Raw genomic sequence first — 23435 nt, 5'->3', positions numbered from 1 at the left:
GAGCCAATTCATCTACCAGCATGTCTTTGGGGCGTGAGAGGAAACCAGAGTACCCGGAGTAAACCCACGCAGGCACAGGGAGAACATGCAAACTCCAGGCAGGCGATGCCGTGGTTGGGATTTGAACCAACAACCCTAGTACTGCCAGGCAGAAGTGCTAACCATTTAGCACTGATGGGATATATAATCATCATTGGCTTATTGCTAACCACCAGTGTGTAGTATCTTTGTTTTTTGTATATATTTGCTTCGCCTCTATTCCCAAGGGGGCTTCCCGTTACCGCAGCATTGGTCATATGTGTGTGTTCATACAGTGCAACTGAGCGCCTAGTCCAGTTTTTTTTTTTTTTTTTGCCAATCATGTCTGCATGCACATCCTTGCTCAATCCAGAGTCCCTGGCTGGGCGCAAAAGTTCACCACCTTGCTGAGTGCAGCTCACTTTGAATATTTCCTTCATTCCCAATCCACTGATTTCTCATACTGTCCTGCCAGGTCCACTTTATACTGCACATTGTGCCGTGGCCATATTCGTTCCAAAGGAAAGAAGTTTTGCATACACAAAAACACCTCAGACTTTCTGTCTATTTTTTTTCGTGTGTGTATGACGATCAAGCTGTGGTTTTTAGTCTGGCTTGCAAAAGAGAAAGGGGTCACATTTCCTACTATGATTCTAAATTCAAAACACTTATTTTTCTGCTTTGGAACAGATTCTACGGTTCTGTTATTATGAAACAAAATTTGAATCCCGCTGTTTTTGATTCCTGATTCTCACTCTGCAGGTTTTGATTTATAAACATGCTGAGATAGTATTTCGGAATGTGTCAGTGATAGGCAGAACTGATGAGCCAGTAGGTTTTGGTTTAAGTCCAGCTGGAAGGTTCTCTAGTAAGTTGGAAGGAGTCATTGAGCTGGCAGTTCAAGCTTTTACTGATGGGATGTAGTGACGGTTGGATAGCGGCAGTGCTGGGCATAAAGGAACAACGTTTTTTTTTTTACAGGTTAGAAGAAAGACTGCAGTGCACCTCCATTTTCTTTGTAGACCAACATGTAGACATGGGGCTCAAAAGAAACCTGTCGGAAGAAAAACTATTATTATTACGCAGTATTTATATAGCGCTAACAGTTTGCTCAGCGCTGTACATTACAATGGGAGACAACACATGAGACAGTACAGTAACAATACAATAAAATACACGAGGGGTTCGAGGGCCCTGCTCCTTGGAGCTTACAATCTAGGAGGGAGGGGAGAGTGGTACAGGAGGAAATAGCTGTGGGGGATGGAGTGGTGGGAAGAGCAGAGGAGATCAGCTGTTAGGTGAAGGCGGGGTAGGCTTCTCTGAAGAGATGGGTTTTCAGGGTGTGCCTAAAGGTGAGGAGGGTAGGTGACAGTCGGATGGATTGGCGTAGTGAGTTCCAGAGGATGGGGGAAGCCCTGGAGAAGTCATGGGAGGAGGAGACCAGGGAACTGGAGAGTAGGATGTCTTGTGAGGAGCGGAGAGTGCATTTTGGGTGGTAGATGGATATCAGGTCGGTGATGTAGTTTGGGGCAGGGTTATGAACAGCTTTGTACGTCAATGTTAGTATTTTGAATTTAATGCGTTGGGCAAACGGAAGCCAGTGGAGGGATTGGCAGAGGGGGGTGGCGGATACGGAGTCGTTGGTAAGGTGGATGAGTCTGGCAGCAGCATTGAGCATGAAGCGGGGATAGCCTGTGTTGGGGTAGGCCGGCGAGGAGGGAGTGAGATGTTACTACTACTGACTTATTTAGCATAAGCTGTGGGGCCTTGAACGTCATGTTGGCTTCACTACACATTTGACATGTGTAGCACTACCCCTTGAGCAGCCACTGAATTGTTTTGTGTTTTCTCTGCACACCTGAAGATGAAACTTCTTGCTCACCCAGCACTTACCAACGCACCTTGAGGTGTTTCAAAGGTCAAGCATAGCCTGAAATGATTAGCAAGTTACTTCTACAATCAATAAGACAATAACTTTACACTGAGAGATATGGTTAAACACCTGCTGTATTCAGATTAACAGAACTGAACTGCATTTACTTAGCCACAGTATATAAAGACAGTCCTAACGTGCTGTAACAGTCCCAGTTTCATCCCAATGGCTAATGATTGATGAAAGGAAAAAATAAAAAAAACCTGTTGGTCGGCAAAGTTGGGGCCCTTGAATCAAGTACAACAGTTCCCAGCAGTAAACATATTAACTTGTATGATGTTGGTTTCTTACCAGACCCAAGGAACCCTCTTTTGGGTCTCCAGACATGTGCTGTGATTCAGTAAAGGTCCACTTCCAGTCAGATAGGGATAGAAGTTGCTGATGATCTCTCTCTTTCAATCACCCTGAGACAGTCCCTCTTTTTCTTCTATACAAGTGGTGGGAATGCTTTCTAGCTCTCTGATCTCACCAGGCATCCAATTCACACCCCTCCCAAGGAGAAAGATCTCAGTCTCTTTGCTTCTGTGAGTTCTAACCCGCTTATGGTCAGCTATGGCAAGGATCTGTCCATCCAGTAGGAGCAGCAAAGTCTCTGATCAGCACTCTTCTCCTGGTTAACACAGCATCAGATAGCTCAAGCAAAAGCACACACTACTGTTCCCCCTTCATTGAAACCTTCTTGTGACCTCTACCAACTGTAGACCTCTTCTCCTTGTCTTGTTGCATCATCCAACCAACTCCACGACCCAGCCAAGATGGCTGCCCCTTGTACAGTAGACATTCCATAGATGAGCTATGCAAAGCTGTCTCCTTAAAGATGGCTGCACTTCTGCATTAATGAATATTCCGTTTAACCCTGTCCTTACCGCAGAAGGATAACACAACATTAACAAAGGAAGAAGTTCCATAGCAGTTATCAGCCATAGTCCGGGTTGTGTAGCACCACTCCAGGGGCGGACTGACAACTCATGGGGCCCCCGGGCAATAGGGGATCATGGGGCCCCTGTGTCCTTGCCCAAACTCAAAAAAGCCTATGAAAAAGGTACCAGGGGCATCTCATGGGGCCCCCTGCTGACCCCGGGCCCTCGGGCAGTGCCCGAGTTTCCAAATGGTCAGTCCGCCCCTGCACCACTCTAATCAGCGACATAGATGTTAAGTGGGGCTGCTCAGTGTTTCAGAGGCTGCTGCTCTGTTGTGTCTCTATGTCTTCTAGAGGATTCTAAAACCATAGTGGGAGGAAGAAGAAGGTCTGAATATTTATGGGATTCCAGCCAATCCAGTGAAGCGTTAGGATAGCTTATATTCACATACCTGTTCTAATTAGAAAAGAATAGCAAAGATCAAAATGACAGCTTTGGCACGTACACCTATAAAATCAAGTCAGAAATGGAGAGACTTTTGTTTTCATTTTGACAAGCTACCATAAAATGTTACTCCAATGGCACGCTTTCCTTTTTTTTTTTTTTCCTTCACTTGCCTTTCAAACACGTTTCAGTCATCTACAATGTTATCCAATGCTTATCCAAAATGGTAATATATTACAGACCTTAGATGTGGTGGTTGCATTATTTTATTCCTTTGGGGGGGGGGGGGGATCTGTTGATCCTGCCAATAACACACTTCTTGACCCAGAGTGAAAAAACTCACCGTTCTGTGTCTAGGGAGGAGCAACATTGTTGCTCAAGGACAGGAAGTGCTGTGTCTACAAAACACATGGGGAGGAGGTGTTCTGTAGTCCCCAGAGATGAACTGGGCAGGCCTGATAAGACTGTATGAGATATCAGAGGACTGGAAGCTCCCACTATATCAGCTCACATTATATCTGACAGGATCAATGGGTATTTTTTTGCACTTATCAAACAGTTGAAGCAAAACATTTTAAATGGTAAATGTAACTGACCAAACGGGAGCTAATAAGAAAAGTTCAAGTGGTTGTAAAGGCTGATGGTTTTTTTTACTTTTATGCATTCTATGCATGAAAGTAGAGAACCTTCTGCGTGCAGCTCCCCCCCAGCACTCCACAATACTTACTTGAGTCCCATCTCAATCCAACGATGTGCACGGAAGCCTAGCCTGTCCCAAGTCTATCTCTCCTCTTTGGCTGAGCCATTGGCTCCCGCTACTGTCATTCACAGCCAGTGAGCCAATGAAGAGCGAGCAGGGGTGCTAGCCGAGCCGCCCCTGTGTGCAAATGGACACAGACAGCAGCGACCCGGGACTGAACTGTGGGGACACTTGGCAGCAGGGAAGGCCCAGGAGCACCGGCGTGGGACCGAAGAAGAGGAAAATCGGGGCTACTCTGTGCAAAATCACTGCACACAGCAGGTAAGTATAACATATTTGTTATTTAACAAAGAAAATCTACAATCACTTTCACTCTTAGGGATTATATACACTTTAATGGAAGACTTGTGAAATGCAGGCGCAGTATGACATAAACACTGCAGTCCCCTGCGGATAGTGTATACACACTCTGTTATCAATTACCTTCTATACATCTCGGTAAAACATTTTTTGATTGACATTGATATATCATTAAAGTGATACAAAAGTTTTTTGTTTTTTTTTTAAATAGCAAATATGTAATACTTACCTGCTCTGTGCAGGGGTTTTGCAAAGAGCAGCAAGGATCCTCCTCTTCTTGGGTCCCCTGCTGGCGCTCCTGGCCCCTCCCTCCTGTCGGGTGCCCCCATAGCAAGTAGCTTGCTATAGGGGCACCCGAGCAGGTGTGCTCCCGAGCCACGGATCTGCGTGTCCATTCACACACACAAATCCGCAGCTCGGCCCTGCCCCCTCCCTTTCCTGATTGGCTCACTGGCTGTGATTGACTTTGGCTCCTGCTGCTGCCTCAGCGAATCAGGAGTCCGATTCCCCAGAAAACCAAGGCTCTCATGGACAGCGCTGGATCGGGATGGGGCTCAGGTGAGTGTTAGCGGGGGGCTCTGGGACTGCTGTACAGAGAAGCCTTTAGAACCACTTTAAGGACTTTAATAATATTAGTAGTATTGTTGTTCAGGATTTATGTAGCTTCCACAGTTTGCCCAGCACTTTAAATTATAAAGGGAGACCATACAGTTACAATACAATTCAATACAAGAGGGTTATGATGGCCCTGCTCCTGAGAGCTTACAATCTATCAGGGATGGGCAAGTGATCCAAAACTGTGAGGGGATGAGTTGATGGACAAAGTAAAATTCCAGTTGTTGGGTAGAGGTGGGATAGGCATCCCCTAAGAGATGATGTTTGAGGGACCATTTAAAGGTGAACTGAGTGAGAGTTGCTGGGCAGCTTGATGTAGGAATTTCCAGAGGATGGGGGAGGCTCTGATAGTCTTGAAGTTGAGCATGGGAGGAAGAGTCAAGGGAATTGGAGATCAGGAGGTCTTAGGGAGATGCTTTGGGTGATGTGAGATGAGGTCGGTGATGTAGCTCAGGGCAGAGTTGTGGATGGCTATGTCCTCCTTCGTATGTTGAATTTTATTTGTTGGGCGATTGGAAGCCAGTGGAGGGATTGGCAGAGTGGTATGGTAGACACTAAACGATTAGTAAGGTGGCTGAGTCCGGTAGCAGTATTCATGGTAGACTGAAGGGGGGATAGTCTGTGTAGATGTAGGCCAACAAGGAGGGAGTTACAATTGTCCCAAAAGGAGGACTTTGGGCCATTGTTGGTTTTTGGTTCAATAACAGGAGGACAAAATACTGTCAGAACAACAAAAAATAACTAATAAAAGAGTTTTCATGTAACATTCCGTAGAAATTAAATGATATCTTGGCCAGCGGACATTGCAAGGGACAGATAAAAATTTATATATCTGGCTCCCTCCTGCAGACGCTCTACAAATGCCAAGGACTATAAATCTGAAAGCTTACACCACTCTGATATGTTTCTAAGGGTTTCTTGCAGATAATCTTCTGAAAATTGCCAAAAAATGTAAAGAAGAAAAACGATAATGGAACTTTATAATTGCGTTTTTTTTTTCTCTTTATTTGCGAAACAGTTGAGTACCGCTCCTGGAAAGGCCGCTGGGTCGTGGAGGGGGCACGGGGTCAAAACTGACGTTTGTTTGAAAACATTTAGCAATCATGGAAAAGGAACGGCTGAAGATCAAATGTCTCTTTCAAATTATAAGTTAGCCCCCCTCCCCTTTTATGACCAAATTTCTTAGGGAATGAGGGACCTGTAAGCATAAAAAAACACATTTAGCAGTAATTGGGGCTGGGATCCAGCCCTGTAGAAGTCTGTGGTGCTGTAATGCCCAAACGCAGCCAGGACAGAAAGGCTTGCAGTGCTTGATATAAATAAACACCTAACGCCATGGTTGCAAGATCAAGGTAAGTATGCATTTTTGGAGGAGGAAGCTGGGTTAGGCCAGGGAAAAATAATAAGTGCACTTTGTCTTAAAGTGTACTTATCCTTTAAAGCGGACCTTGCACCCCTCTGAGGATTGCAGTAATCTATCGGCCTCCCAGACCCGTATCCCGCTTCCTTGACGACGTTTGCACCTGGCTACCCTTCTTCCTCTCCTCTGAGCTACCCACCATCATCCTTGGTGACTTCAATATCCCTATCAACATCAACAACCCGGCTACATCCCAACTCCTCCACTTAACCTCTTCTTTTGCACTCACACAGTGCACACAGTCCTCCACCCACACTGACGGGAACACCCTGAACCTCGTTTTCGGTCATCTCTTCACCCTTTACAAATCTGCCTTCCTCACCTACACCTCCTCCCTCCACGCCGGCAAACAAGCCTACTTCGTAACCCTCATCAATACCCTCTCCACCTGTCCTCGCCGGCTCTTCTCCATTTTCAACTCCCTACTTTCCCCCTCCCCCCCCCCCCCCCCACCTCCACCCAGTACCTGTCCTTCCAACCCCATGTCCAATCGTTGGCAAACTCATGCAGGCTCCACCTCCGCAATATCTCCAAAATACGTTCGTTCCTAACCCCAGACACTACTAAACAACTCATTAACTCCCTTATTATCTCGCGACTCGACTACTGCAACTCCCTCCTCACAGGCCCACCTCATCACAGACTATCCCCGCTTTAGTCTATCCTGAACTCAGTGGCCAGACTCATCCACCTTACCAACCGCTCCGCATCTGCCACCCCCCTCCGTCATTCCCTCCATTGGATTTTGATTGCCCAACGCATTCAATTCAAACTACTAACATTGACGTACAAAGCCATTCATAACATTGCCCCAAACTACCTCACTGACCTGATACCCAAATACCACCCAATCCGTACTCTTCGCTCCTCACAGGACCTCCTACTTTTTAGCTTCCTGGTCTCCTCCTCCCACGCCAAACTGCAGGACTTCTCCAGGACTTCCCCGATCCTCTGGAACTCACTACCCCAATCCATCAGACTGTCCCTCACCCTCCTCACCTGTAGGCACACCCTGAAAACCCATCTTCAGGGAAGCCTACCCCACCCTCACCTAACAGCCAATCTCCTCCATTCCTCCCACCACTCCATCCCCCACAGCCACTTCCTCCTGTACCACTATCCCCTCCCTCCTAGATTGTAAGCTCGAAAGAGCAGGACCCTCGGACCTCTCGTATATTGTCTTGTTACTGTATTGTCTCATGTACTGTCCCCCACTATATTGTACAGCGCTGAGCAAACTTTTTGGCGCTATATAAATACTGTATTTATTATAATAATAATCAGATATATTTTTCATGTGGCATGCATGGGAATTAATGTGACAGTGTAACACTTATTTATTACCCCTCAAATGTCAAAGTACAGCCCTGGCCAAAAGTTTTGAGAATGAGACAAATATTAATTTTCACAAACTTTCATCTTTTTGTCAGATGTTCCTCTGATATACTGAAGTATAATGACAAGCATTTCATGTGTCAAAGGCTTTTATTGATAATTACATGAAGTTTATGCAAAACTTCAATATTTGCAGTGTTGACCCTTCTTTTTCAAGACCTCTGCAATTCTCCCTGGCATGCTGTCAATCAACTTCTGGGCCATATCCGGACTGGTGGCAGCCCATTCTTGCTTAATCAATGCTTGGAGTTCGTCAGAATTTGTGAGGTTTTTTTTTTGTTCACCCGCCACTTGAGGATTGGCCACAAGTTCTCAATGGGATTAAGGGTTGTAGAGTTTCCTGACCATGGACCCAAAATTTTCGATATTTTGATCCCCACTTAGTTATCACTTTTGCCTTATGGCAGAGTGCTCCATCACGCGGGAAAAGGCATTGTTGCTCACCAAACTGTTTTTGGATGGTTGGGAGAAGTTGCTCTCGGAGGTTGTTTTTGTACCATTCTTTATTCATGGCTGTCTTGTGCGTGAGCCCACTCCACTGGCTGAGAAGCAATCCCAAACATCAATGGTTTCAGAATGCTTTACTGTTGGCATGACACAGGACTGATGGTAGCGCTCACCTTTTCTTCTCCGGACAAGGTTTTTTCCCGGATGCCCCAAACAATCTAAAAGGGGATTCATCAGAGAAAATGACTTTACCCCAGTCGTCAGCAGTCCAATCCCTGGACCTTTTGCAGAATATCAGTCTGTCCCTGATGTTTTTAATGGAGAGAAATGGATTCTTTGCTGCCCTTCTTGACACCAGGCCATCCTCCAAAGTCTTCACCTCCCTGTGTGTGCTGATGCCCTCACACCTGCCTGCTGCCATTCCTGATCAAGCTCTGCACTAGTGGTGCCCCGATCCCGCAGCTGAATCAGCTTTAAGAGACGGTCCTGGCACTTGCTGGACTATATTGGACACCCTGAAACCTTCTTCACAACAATTGAACCTCTCTCCTTGACATTCTTGATGATCCGATAAACAGTTGATTTAGGTGCAATCTTAGTAGCAGCAATATCCTTGCCTGTGAATCCCTTTTTGTGCAAAGCAATGATGACCGCACGTGTTTCCTTGCAGGAAAATTTTAATATTGAAATTAAAATTTTTATATATTTACACCTCCTCCCTTGGCCATTTCTCACAGCTTCAACTACCATCTCTATGCCAACAACATGCAAATCTATCTCTCTACCCCTCACCTCACCTCACCCCTTCAGTCTCCGCCTGTATCACAAGCCTACTGAGCGACATATTGGACTGGATGTCACTCCACTTCCTCAAACTAAATCTGTCCAAAACTGAGCTCCTAGTCCCCCCTCCCCTTCCCCCCTGACTTCTCCATCAAGACCACAACACCACCATCAGTCCCTCCCCTCAAGCCAGAGTACTAGGTGTCATCCTAGACTTCAATCTGTCCTTCCAGCCACAGGTCCATTCGCTGACAAACTCATGTAGACTTCACCTCTGCAACATCTCCAAAATACGTCTGTTCCTAACCCCGGAAACCACAAAGCAACTCATTCACTCCCTTATTATATCACGCCTTGACCACTGTAACTCCCTCCTCATCGGCTTACCTCACCGCAGGCTATCCCCGCTTCAGTCTATCTCGAATGCTGCGGCCAGACTCATCCACCTTACAAACCGCTCCGTATCTGCCACCCCCCTCTGCCAATCCCTCCACTGGCTTCCGATTGCCCAACGGATAAAATTCAAAATGCTAACACTGACGTATAAGGCTGTTCATAACACTGCCCCAAACTACATCACAGACCTGATATCCAAATACCACCCAAAACGCACTCTCTGCTCCTCACAAGACCTCCTACTCTCTAGTTCCCTGGTCTCCTCCTCCCATGCCCGTCTCCAGGACTTCTCCAGGGCTTCCCCCATCCTCTGGAACTCCATACCCCAATCCATCAGACTATCACCTACTCTCCTCACCTTTAGGCACACTCTGAAAACCCATCTCTTCAGGGAAGCCTACCTCGTCCTCAGCTAATTACTGAAGTCCTCCACTCTTCCTACCACTCCATCCCCCACAGCTATTTCCTCCTGTACCACTCTCCCCTCCCTCCTAGATTGTAAGCTCCAAAGAGCAGGGCCCTCGAACCCCTCGTGTATTGAATCGTATTGTTACTGTACTGTCTCGTGTACTGTCTCCCATTATATTGTACAGTGCTGAGCAAACTATTGGTGCTATATAATATATAAATCCTGTATAATAATAATAATAGACTTCAATGGAAAATTCCTGAAAAGCACGGCATGAGCATTTTTCTAAGCGTTTTTTTGCACATTTTCTGCTCAAACAGCAGTTCTTCACCCCTTTGTTAGCAGCACTCCTATTTGAAAAACATCTGGCAAAAACTGCAAAAGTGTGCAGTTCTGCTTCAAAAACGCTTGAAAACGTGATGCTTCGGTGTGAATTTAGCCTCAGTAATTAAAGGATGACAATCGTAATTCGTAATGGATTTATGTTAGAAAGCTCTTGCTGCAGTGCGTCTTTTGGAAATAAATGACACATATAATGTAATCATTAGACTGTGAATAGCTTTTCTTTTTTGCTTTGGGATGTACTATATACAGGTACATAATTCATCTTAAAAACCATTCTATCACTGTGTTATCATGACACTCCCTGAAGGCAGAGCAATAAAACTGTGACAGTTTCACCTCCATGTGAACGTATATGCTGCCTTAGATCTACACATTTTTTTTTTCTTCAATTGAATCACGTGAAATGTCACAAGAAGTGCCTTACAGGGTTATGAACCGGGAAGAAAATACTACGGCTTCGTTCACATCTGAGCATAAGCTTGTGTCATGTATTGTAAGCACGTTTTTTGCACAACAACCCATTGACTTGAATGTACTGCCTGCTGCATGGCAAACATACCAAAGACGCTCAAGTACCAAATGGTGGCACTGAGCCAAGCTCATCTGTCTACCTGAAAGTGCGTCACAAATTTTTGCACCCCTTTCACACAGGCCCGTGTCTGTTCACGTTTCCGCTATATTCGGGTGTGAATGCAGCCCTAAAGTGGACCTGAAGTTCTGCTGTGATAAACAGCAAGCAGGCAGACTTTTATTTCAAAAGATACATGCAATGTCTCTACTGCAATTAAATGCCCCTACTTGCCTGCTCACTGCCTTCTCCAGTGCTGTAAACTGATCTGCGCATGCACAGCACTGGGCCGGACTCTGTGTGCCTGGATGACTGGCTCCTGCACATGTGCACGAGTGATGTCATCCCATGCTGGCCAATGAGGATGACTGAAAACTGGAACACGGGACAAGATGCTGGTGTCAGCAAGGGAGTGCTGGAAAGGTAAGTTTAACCCCTTTAGGTCCGGTTTAAAGCAGAATTCCAGTCTTCCCTTCAGTCTTGCACAGTTATACAGCTCCTCTCCTGGACAGAAATGGCTTACTCTGATTTCACTGCACACTGTGAGCTTCTCACAAGGTGCATTAGAATTTATAGCAAGTCCTATAGAGCTTGTCTCATTTCCTGACTGGAGGACATCCAGCATCGTAAAGCGTTGCGGCCCTGGCATGGGTACACACCTGGCCACTGCCTCTGACGCTAAAAGGCATAGTGTTTGGGGTGCTGTAAAAATGCAGCTCAACCACAGGATCTTTCTTGCCCCCACCTTTAGCCTCTTTAAAGTGGTTCTAACGGTTTTTTACCTAACTGCATTTTATACATTCAGGTAAAAAGTCTTCTGTGTCACGCCCCCCCCCCTTATACTTACCTGAGCCCCTTTACATTCCAGAACTGTGCACGAGAGCTGCGGCTCTGCTGACTTTGTCCCTCCTCCCTGGACAGATCGATAGCAGCGGGAATCACTGGCTACTGCTCATGTCAATCAACTCCAGTGATGAGGGAGTGGGGGAGGGGCCAAGTCCTGCTGTCTGTGTCAATAGACGCAGCAGCAGGACTCGGGAACGAGCCCACATGGGAATCGGCCTCCTATTGGGGGCCCTGAACAAAGAGGAGGAGCCAGGAACACCATCGAGGGATCCGGGAAGAGAATTGGGGCTGCAATTCTATTGCACAGAGCAAGTAAGACATGTTTCTTATTAAAAAAAAACAAAAAAACACATTTTTCCTTTACAACCGAACCAGGTTCAAAATCGATCATTAAATTGATTGATCTTGTTGAATTTTCTGCATTGTCTTATCACTGACACTTTGGGGTTGATTTACAAAAACTGGAGAGTCCAAAATCTGGCGCAGCTCTGCATAGAAACCAATCAGCTTCCAGGTTTCTTTATCAAAGCTTCATTGAACAAGTTAGAAGCTGATTGGCTGCCATGCACAGCTGCACCAGATTTTGTACTCTCCGGTTTTAGTAAATCAACCCCTTTGACTCTTCTGGCCTATAAGTCTTCTGCGCTTCTATAGTACATTTTTCAGGGCCGTGAACTTCTTTTCTGCTTGTTTCTTTTAGCTTCACACTTCTTGGACTCCCTTGTCACCACAATCACGATTAAGTTCCTTTCTCTATAAAGCATTCCATCTAGCGATTGTAAATGTACGTTTCCCCAAGAATGCACGGATTTATTAAACTCTTCCTTTTATCTTTTCTTTTTATTTCCTTCACATAAGTAGCTGGATATCTTTCGGAAACTGTATTTGTTTTAATTTGTGACGGGAGGAAACGGGGTGGATGGAGGCAGCATGGAACTGGATCATGGGAAAACCGATCTGTTGGAAGAAAGCTTCCCCTACCACCCCCCCCCCCCAAGGCAGATAATGTTGAATATTAAAGTGCGTTATCTCTCGGTGATCCACGGCATCCTGTTTCCCATCGAATCTGAGGGAATTTGCTTGCCTCCAGGTGGAAACACTGGCCACATTCTAAAAATAACTGTTTATTTATTGAAGTCTTGGGGATCCGACCCCTCTCCAGTAATAGAATCCAGATGTGCTGATGTCATCAACACTGGCCTTTCTCGGAGGTGTAGATGTACTGCCAAGCTCAGGATTCTAGAAACAGGAATTAGAAGCTGAATTAGTTATTTTCAGGATGATAAGGAAAATATAAATCTCTGATCACGGGGAAAGGTTTTGACCGTATATTTGGAAGAGAAAAGGAAAAGAAAAGATTAGAAAGTTGAGAAATTAATTCAGAGATCTTTAACAAGTCAAGTGTCATGATAGAATCTCCCCAAAGGGGAGCCTTTTAAGCTCCAATTCTGGACTTGCCATGTTGGACCTCCTAAAACATTTTACAGGTTAAGAATATGCACAAGTCATACATCAGCATTTACAAGAAACATTCATTTCTCTTATTTTGGAACACATTTTAAGCTCGTGATCCCCAATGATTGAAGAACTCTATGTCTGACTTAGCAGGGGAGGTGTCAGACTCCTGCAGAGATACCACTGCTACCACAAAGAGAGCAAGAGACCTTCTCTGCTGCATGATGGCAGGGGACAGCCTTTTATGCACAGGCTGTGGTTGATTTGTAAAAAAACACACTGTAAGACTTTGCACGCTTCTTGCTTTGATGCAGCTGGAATGTATGGGTTAATATAGACTTAAATTTCACTTGGCTTTAAAGTGTTACTAAACCCCGGACCCTGCATTCACTATATTCGCTCTCCCCAGACCCCGCATTCACTATATCCGCCCTCCGTGGACCCCGCATTCACTATATTCGCTCTCCCCGGACCCCGCATTCACTATATCCGCTCTCCCCGGACCCCGCATTCACTATGTCCGCTCTACCCGGACCCAGCATTCACTATATCTGCTCTCCCCGGACCCCGCATTCACTATGTCCGCTCTCCCCGGACCCCGCATTCACTATGTCCGCTCTCCCCAGACCCTGCATTCACTATATCCGCTCTCCCCGGACCCCGCATTCACTATATCCGCTCTACCCGGACCCCGCATTCACTATATCTGATCTCCCCGGACCCCGCATTCACTATATCCGCTCTCCCCGAACCCCGCATTCATTATATCTGCTCTCCCCGGACCCCGCATTCACTATATCCGCTCTCCCAGGACCACGCATTCACTATAGCCGCTCTCCCAGGACCACGCATTCACTATAGCCGCTCTCCCCGGACCCCGCATTCACTATATCCGCTCTCCCCGAACCCCGCATTCACTATATCCCCTCTCCCCGGACCCCGCATTCACTATATCCCCTCTCCCCGGACCCTGCATTCACTATATCCGCTCTCCCAGAACCCCACATTCACTATATCTGCTCTCCCCGGACCCCGCATTCACTATATCCAGTCTCCCCGGACCCCGCATTTACTATATCCGCTCTCCCAGGACCCCACATTCACTATATCCCCTCTCCCCGGACCCTGCATTCACTATATCCCCTCTCCCCGGACCCCGCATTCACTATAGCCACTCTCCCCGGACCCCGCATTCACTATAGCCGCTCTCCCCGGACCCTGCATTCACTATATCCGCTCTCCCCGAACCCCGCATTCACTATATCCCCTCTCCCCGGACCCTGCATTCACTATATCCCCTCTCCCCGGACCCCGCATTCACTATATCCGCTCTCCCCGGACCCCACATTCACTATATCCGCTCTCCCTGGACCCCGCATTCACTATGTCCGCTCTCACCAGACCCCGCATTCACTATGTCCGCTCTCCCCGGACCCTGCATTCACTATATTTGGTCTCCCTGGACCCTGCATTCACTATATCTGCTCTCCCCGGACCCTGCAGTCACTCTATCTGGTCTCCCACAGTACACAGAACATGGAAATGCAATTATATTAGTAAATATAAACTGCTAAATACCTTTTTCATCAGTAGTTCATTCGTGTGACTTCTATCAGTGTCCAGCAGAGCACAGGTTAAAGCTTGTAGGAGGAGTTTTCATTCTCCTTTGATTGTCTTATGAGGCTGCAGGACCCCTGACCCTCTGTCTGGACAGTGCTGCTTTGGCCCTGTGCTGATCACATGCCCCCCCCCCCCCCCCAAGAAAATAAAAACTCTTTAGCAATACACACCAAACTGAGCATGTGCAGCTTGCCACCAAGGCTCTATTCTATCAGGAGATAGATTGGGGACAGTAGAAGAAGGGGATGATCAGAGAAGACAGGATCAAACAGCCTTTTTACACAATGCAGAGGATTGACCCCTTAGGTCCACAGTGAGTGTAACAAGCATGCTTTACTGCATCTACAGACTGATTGTACTGTTGTGGGTTTAGTGACACTTTAACCATTAACAAAGCTTTCACCCCTCTCTGCATCTTACTGCTTCTCTACAAGATGATAATTTGGTGCTTACAGCCTCCTTGTCCTCCCCCATCCATAGGTGTAAACATCTCTACTTTAGGGCCCTTTCAGACGGCACGTTCCGTTATGATTAGCAGGGAATCTGTGAGCTGATCCCCTGCTGATTGGAGCAGAACAGGGTGGATGACAGGTCTCTGCATAAACTGAGTGGACTTGGATGACAGGCACCCCTTTATGTTTACAACCAGCCGCTTCCGATCCATTCCACCCAAACAAAAGGGGACGCAGTTTTTTTTAGCGGGCCTGATCGGACCCGGTGGTAGGCGGGTCTAAATGGACACAAGTTTGTTTACACCTGCCCATAGAAATGCATATCCCTTACAATCAGGTCCGCCTGGCAGCTTTTTAGGGATCGCCCTTATGAAAGGGGCCTAATTCATGGAACAACCTGTATTCTTTAGACTAATGGTGATCAATTCACTTGATATAGGGGCCTAAAGTGTGACTGAAAAAATACTACAATAGATGGTCAGAGACAGTGGGCATTCTGCTGGAGATGGTTAGATACAGTGGTCATTTTACAGAAGATGGCCGGAGACAACAGACATAGTACAAGAGATGTTAGAGACTGTGGACCTGCTACTGGGGATCAATCGAGAAGTGATTGTTCTGTATATCATCATTGTGTTTAGTAGGAAGCCATCTATTGGATATTCACTGCAACTGCACCTGTTTTTATTATTCTCTTCAACAAGAACAGGAAGTGTCTCATGTTTGTTAAGAATAAAGACTACCCATAAACCACTGCAACCTTCTTAGCGTCTAGAGACTCTAGAAGAACACCAATGAAGGTCTCCTCCATTTTCGATACACATATGCCTGTATGTTCTTTCATTGTGTTTAAGTCAAATACATAGCTAGATCTCATTTCAATATATTCAGTGTGCATGTAGGTAGCTGTTTGTAAGAAATGTGTTAATTGTAGGCATTTGTGAGAGACAAGTCTACAAGCATATTGTAATTTCAGTTTGTTGCATTGCAGATTTTACAGAACTATTCACAGAAGTAAATTTGGTTTTGGAATGAAACACAACTCTGCTTCTGTCTGTTTTGTTAGCTAGCTGTTGGCTAGCCCCATAGTAGGACAGCACAGTGAACATTTTACTGAAGATGATGAGATACTGTAGACCTGCTACAAGAGATGGCTAGAGATAGTGGACATCAGTGGTTCATATAGTGAACTCGGTGTAGAGTTATTCCCCCCTGAGGTCATCACAGAGGACAAGGGGGCGCTCTTTACATCTGGAGGAAAAAAAATGTAATCTCCAAACACGGAAAGGTTTCTTCACAGTGAGAGCTGTGAGAATGTGGAATAGACTCCCTCAAGAGTTGGTTGTGGCCAGCTCAGTGGATTGCTGTAGGAAAGTCCTGGATTCTTTCTTGGATACACAGAATATAACTGGATATAACATTTATAGGGAAAGTTGATCCAGGAATATCCGATTGCCTCTCGGGGAATCAGGAAATTATTTTTTTTTCCCAGCAGGAGCAAATTGGGTCATACTTTGCTGGGTTTTTTTTTTGCCTTCCTCTGGATGAACTGTGGGTGTAGGATTATAACTTTTTTTTTTTTCTATGGTTGAACTGGATGGACATTTGTCTTTTTTCAGTCAGACGAACTATGTAACTATGTAATTACTACAGGGGATGGTTAGAGACACTGGGCTTTGCACATTAGATGGTCAGAGACAGCAGACATACAACAGAAGATGGTAGGAGACTGCGGGTGTTGTACAAGATATGGTCAGAGACAGTGGACATGCTGCAGGAGATGCTTAGAGACAGTGGTCAAGCTCGGGCGGACTGACAACTCATGGGGCCCCCGGGCAATAGGGGATCATGGGGCCCCTGTGTCCTTGCCCAAACTCAAAAAAGCCTATGAAAAAGGTACCAGGGGCATCTCATGGGGCCCCCTACTGACCCCGGGTCCTTGGGCAGTGTCCGAGTTTCCATATGGTCAGCCCGCCCCTGGTCATGCTACAGGTGATGGTTAGAGACAGTGGTCATGCTACAGGTGATGGTTAGAGACAGTGGACATGCTACAGGTGATGGTTAGAGACTGTGGACATGCTACAGGTGATGGTTAGAGACAGTGGACATGCTACAGGTGATGGTTAGAGACAGTGGACATGCTGCAGGTGATGGTTAGAGACGGTGGACATGCTACAGGTGATGGTTAGAGACGGTGGTCATGCTACAGGTGATGGTTAGAGACGGTGGACATGCTACAGGTGATGGTTAGAGACGGTGGACATGCTACAGGTGATGGTTAGAGACGGTGGTCATGCTACAGGTGATGGTTAGAGACAGTGGTCATGCTACAGGTGATGGTTAGAGACAGTGGTCATGCTACAGGTGATGGTTAGAGACAGTGGACATGCTACAGGTGATGGTTAGAGACGGTGGACATGCTACAGGTGATGGTTAGAGACGGTGGACATGCTACAGGTGATGGTTAGAGACGGTGGTCATGCTACAGGTGATGGTTAGAGACGGTGGTCATGCTACAGGTGATGGTTAGAGACGGTGGACATGCTACAGGTGATGGTTAGAGACGGTGGTCATGCTACAGGTGATGGTTAGAGACGGTGGACATGCTACAGGTGATGGTTAGAGACGGTGGTCATGCTACAGGTGATGGTTAGAGACGGTGGTCATGCTACAGGTGATGGTTAGAGACAGTGGTCATGCTACAGGTGATGGTTAGAGACAGTGGACATGCTACAGGTGATGGTTAGAGACAGTGGACATGCTACAGGTGATGGTTAGAGACAGTGGACATGCTACAGGTGATGGTTAGAGACGGTGGTCATGCTACAGGTGATGGTTAGAGACGGTGGACATGCTACAGGTGATGGTTAGAGACAGTGGACATGCTACAGGTGATGGTTAGAGACGGTGGTCATGCTACAGGTGATGGTTAGAGACGGTGGACATGCTACAGGTGATGGTTAGAGACGGTGGTCATGCTAAAGGTGATGGTTAGAGACGGTGGTCATGCTACAGGTGATGGTTAGATACAAGTGGGAATTGTACAATTGATAGTTTATAGATGGTTTACATGCTACAGCACTACTGGAGACAGTGGTCATGCTACAGCACTACTGGAGACAGTGGTCATGCTACAGGTGATGGTTAGAGACAGTGGTCATGCTACAGGTGATGGTTAGAGACAGTGGTCATGCTACAGGTGATGGTTAGAGACAGTGGTCATGCTACAGGTGATGGTTAGAGACAGTGGTCATGCTACAGGTGATGGTTAGAGACAGTGGTCATGCTACAGGTGATGGTTAGAGACAGTGGACATGCTACAGGTGATGGTTAGAGACAGTGGACATGCTACAGGTGATGGTTAGAGACAGTGGTCATGCTACAGGTGATGGTTAGAGACAGTGGACATGCTACAGGTGATGGCTAGACAGTGGACATGCTGCAGGTGATGGTTAGAGACAGTGGTCATGCTACAGGTGATGGTTATAGACAGTGGTCATGCTACAGGTGATGGTTAGAGACAGTGGTCATGCTACAGGTGATGGTTAGAGACAGTGGACATGCTACAGGTGATGGTTAGAGACAGTGGACATGCTACAGGTGATGGTTAGAGACAAGTGGGAATTGTACAATTAATCGTTTATAGATGGTTGACATGCTACAGCACTACTGGAGACAGTGGACATGCTACAGGTGATGGTTAAAGACTGTGGACATGCTACAGGACATGGTCAGAGACTACATACTGTACATACCAGAGGTGGGGCTGGATACTGAGTACAGGTTGCAGAAGTCTATCAGAGACTGGGAACAAATAGGAAAAGACTGTCAGAGACCACGGCCATTACAGTTCCTTTACAGGTAAGCTCTTTCTACAACCCCTTGAAATATTACCAGCGTTGTTCTCTCAGCAAGATCTATTATAAAAGCTCAGAGAAATACACAGAAAAGAGAAAAAAATGGAATGCACAAGAAAAAAGAATTAATTTGATGAATATTTTCTTCACCGTCACACTTGGGCTCCAGCAGCCGGTAGTCGGTGTTTTCCTCGCCTAATGGCTGCACAGTAGATCCCAAAGGGCAGTATTGGGTGGCAGGTTGGGCACCTGGGCTTTGGGTGGTGCTCCTCTAAGGTGAATGAGATCTGCATACTTGTCTAACATCCCTCTAATATCTGCAGCCAGCTTAATTGCAGAATTTTGCCTCGAAATGCTGAATGCTTTTCCAGTAACAGGCTATCTATGTTAAATATTGACAAGTAATAGAGGATTTTAAGCTAACAGATAAATTGCTTGTTCCACGTAAGCTGCCCTTTTGCTGACTGTTTATAACCTCAGACCTTGTTGTGCTGCATGCTAATCAGTACTTTACTATTTCGCATTCACTCTCCTGCATGGTGGAGTCATTCTAGGACAGGAGAGTGAATGTGAATTAGTGGGACGCTCTTGCTCCTTTTGAACTATGGATGTTGAAGACAACATGATTGAAAGCTCTGAGCTCTTGGATTAGGAGGGAAGGGCTGCTTTTTTTTTTCTGTGGGCTCTCCATCCTTTGCTTCTGTCCTCTCTGGGTGTTCCTGTTCCCCTCTTTCTTCCCTGTGGCTCTTTCCTGGTGTGGGGGTGAGTTTCAAGGCCCATGGATCAGAGTTCTGTCCATATGCATGATGCGATATGTTCATATAGTATAATACCTCTAGGATCCTGAGGAAACTTAACTGCAAAATGCATTGACCTATTTATTTATTACAGGTATTTATATAGCGCCATCATTTTACGCAGCGCTTTACATATATATATATTGTACATTCACATCAGTCCCCAACCCTCAAGGCCCCCAACTCACATTCATACATACACATACTAGGGACAATTTAGACAGGAGCCAATTAACCTACCAACTTGTCTTTGGAGTGTGGGAGGAAACTGGAGTACCCGGAGGAAACCCACGCAGGCACAGGGAGAACATGCAAACTCCAGGCAGGTGGTGCCGTGGCTGGGATTTGAACCGACGACTCTAGTACTGCCAGGTGGAAATGCTAACCGCTTAGCCACTGTGCTGCCCTGAACTGAACCATTCTCAGTAAATGACCCATAAGTGAAATGGCAGTACCATATAAATGAAGTCTTAATGATACTGTATATAGTACTTGACCTCTGGAAGGTTTTACCCCCTTCATGACCAGGGCATTTATTGCTATTCAGCACTGCGCTACTTTAACAATTGCACGGTCATGCAACACTATACCCAAATGAAATGTATATCTTTTTTTTTTTCACACAAATAGAGCTTTCTTTTGGTGGTATTTTATCACCACTAACCACTGGATTTTTTATATTTTATAATATAAATTAAAAAAGACAGAAAATTCTGAAAAAAACAATCTCTACTTTAGGCAAAAATGTATTCTGCTACATCTTTAAAAAAAATCCCAATAAGTGTATGTTAATTGGTTTGTATGAATTTGTATGAATGTTAGTGTCTACAAACTGTTTATAATTAAATATACGCAGCTATGAAGCTATAGTGGTAATGGCAGTGATCAGTGCCTTATAGTGGGACTGTGATTGTGTGGTGGGCAATCTGGCGCTAACATGTCCTCGCTGGAAGGTACATTAACTAACACTAGCATTCAGATTTAGGTCTGGACTGTGACTGGGCCATTCTAACACATGAATATGCTTTGATCCAAACCATTCCATTGTAGCTCTGGCTGGATGTTTCGGGTCGTTGTCCTGCTGGAAGGGGAACTCCACCCCGGTCTCAAAGCTTTTGCAGACTCTAACAGGTTTTCTTTTAAGATTTCCCTGTATTTGTCTCCATCCATCTTTCCATCAACTCTGACCAGCTTCCCTGTCCCTGCTGAAGAAAACCATCTCCACCACATGATGCTGCCACCACCATGTTTCACGGTGAGGATGGTGTGTTTAGGGTGATGTGCAGTGTTACTTTTCTGCCACTATTAACGTTTTGCTTTTAGGCCAAAAAGTTAAATTTGGTCTCATGTGACCAGAGACCCTTCTTCCACTTGTTTTCTGTGTCCCCCACATGGCTTCTCACAAACTGCAATTGGGACTTTTTTTGGCTTCCAACATTGGCTTTCTTCTTGCCACTCTTCCATAAAGGCCAGATTTGTGGAGTGCATGACTAATAGTTGTCCTGTGGACAGATTCTGCCACCTGAGCTGTGGATCTCTGATGCTCCTCCAGAGTTCCCATGGGCCTCCTGGCTGCTTCTCTGATGAATGCTCTCCTTGCCCGGCCTGTCAGTTTAGGTGGACGGCCATGTCTTGGTAGGTTGGCAGTTGTGTCATACTCTTTCCATTTTCGGATGATGGCTTGAACAGCGCTCTGTGAGATGTTCTAAGCTTGGGAGATTTTTTTATAACCTAACCCTGCTTTAAACTTCTCCACAACTTTATCCCTGACCTGTCTGGTGTTTTCCTTGGCCTTCATAATGCTGTTTGTTCACTAATGTTCTCTAACAAACCTCTAAGGGCTTCACAAAACAGCTGGGTTTATACTGAGATCACATGACACACAGGGGGACTCTATTTGCCAATTGGGTGACTTCTGAAAGCAATTGGTTCCACTAGATTTTAGTTAGGGGTATCAGAGTAAAGGGGGCTGAATACAAATGCACACCACACTTTTCAGATGTTTCTTTGTAAAAAATGTTGGAAACTGTGACGGGAATGACTTTGGGTCGGGGGCCCATGGAACACAGCTCACTTTGGAGAGGTGGGGAGACCCCTGTCCCATCTCCCCATATCATTCTTATGTGTAAGTCACCCAGTGCCTGTTGTTAGGGGTGCAAGGTGAAATGTCCTGATATTGTGTAGAAATGTATAGGTGGGGTGGGGGGGTTTTTAATTGTTTACTGCAATGTGGTGCATCCCATTGTTCTATTGTGTGTCTTGCTTGGGAGCAAACTATTATGGGATGTATGTATTTGTGTATTGGCTTGGTGGGGGGTGTCTGCTGATGTGTCTCTGGTTGCTAGATTTGGTTTGCCCCGCCCTGTGTCCTTATGCAGGGAGGGGGGAATTGTTGCCTTGAATGTATATATCTTGTGTCTGTGTTAAAATAAAGCAGTCTATTTCCTGGTTTTGTTCTAGAGTGGTGTCCGTGGATCTGTGTTCAGACAGGGAAGCGGGAGTCTGACGGAAATACCCTAGTGCAGTCGGGGTCCGGTTCCGTTACAGAAACCATTTCTCATTTTCTTTCCGCTTCACAATTTATGTGCCACTTTGTGTTGGTCTATCGCATAAAATCCCAATAAAATACATTTACGTTTGTGGTTGTAACATGACAAAATGAGGAAAATTTCAAGGGGTGTGAATACTTTTTCAGGGCACTGTATCTGCTGGTTAATATTTTTGCACTAAACAATAAAACAAAGACAAGACAATTTTTTAAACTTGCGAACAAGTTGTGCTATTATTGAGAGTACGCACCTTGAAACTCCCTGTACTTTGTTTATTATCCATTTTGAAAAGAAGCCAGAATGAAAGATTAGCCAATGACCAGTGGACTTGTTCATCTTGGAAAACTCTCAAAATGAAGAAGCTGGAGTAGCTTCCCTGCTTGGATCGCCTGTATGCTCACATGCAGGAGGAATGTAAATATTGGATTCAGAGTGGTTATTGTGAGGGTGTAACAAGGTACAGTGGAATGGGATAAATGTTTAGGGAACCTAGAAATCCTAAATACTGACAGGGATCTGCTAGTTGAGGTTCTGGAGAACACCAATTGTTGAATAATTTATATAACAAAAAAGCCCAAAACGTGTGTATCCCGCTTTGTGCTTTCAGCAATAAATAAAGCAGATAAAATTAGTAACAGTTTGTTATTTGCCACAATTGTTTTTCTAGTCCATTAAACACTGTTACCGTGATTTAATGTGAATCCTAAAGAATTACCACGTTTTTTTTTTCTTATCTCATTTCAGTTGGTTACGCAAAGAACCAAGCCATCCGACAGAGCTCTGGACGCTACTTGTGTTTTTTGGATTCCGTAAGTATGATTTCTGCTGCCAATTTTATTTTTTTTATGTTTTGGATTGAGTAGGGAAAGATTAGAACCCCTGTTTTTATTGCTCTTTAGGGCTCCATTAGAGAGATTTCCCCTCACATCCTGTCCTGTTGACAACCAGACAGTAAATGAACGAAAATCTCCAGCTGGGACCTGGACAGTAATAACAATTTGACAGGAGGTCCTGGTCTAGAGAAATTCTCTACCAGGCAATAGCAACTGCTTCCACCTTTAAAATGGGTTCCAGTGGATATGTTTTGGGGTCCTTACCTTTCCTAAAGTCAAACTCTGGTAAATACAACAAAAACAAGTTTGCTCATTTTTTTTACCTGAAATCTA

The 23435-nt window shown here is 45.5% G+C and overlaps 1 protein-coding gene across 1 annotated transcript in view; it reads left to right on the top strand.

Moving 5' to 3' along the window:
- Positions 1-23435, top strand: part of QTGAL (queuosine-tRNA galactosyltransferase) — a 405856-nt gene that overhangs the window by 33662 nt on the left and 348759 nt on the right. Inside the window, exon 5 of the mRNA XM_089661795.1 lies at positions 23014-23078. Coding sequence (XP_089517921.1) covers positions 23014-23078 — 65 coding nt within the window. The remainder of the gene's footprint in view (positions 1-23013; positions 23079-23435) is intronic.

The sequence above is a fragment of the Staurois parvus genome, unplaced genomic scaffold (genome assembly GCF_062004578.1).
Source record: "Staurois parvus isolate SC_StPar_1 unplaced genomic scaffold, SC_StPar_1.0 ptg001387l, whole genome shotgun sequence".
NCBI lineage: Eukaryota > Metazoa > Chordata > Amphibia > Anura > Ranidae > Staurois > Staurois parvus.
This window is presented reverse-complemented; position numbering and strand designations above follow the sequence as displayed.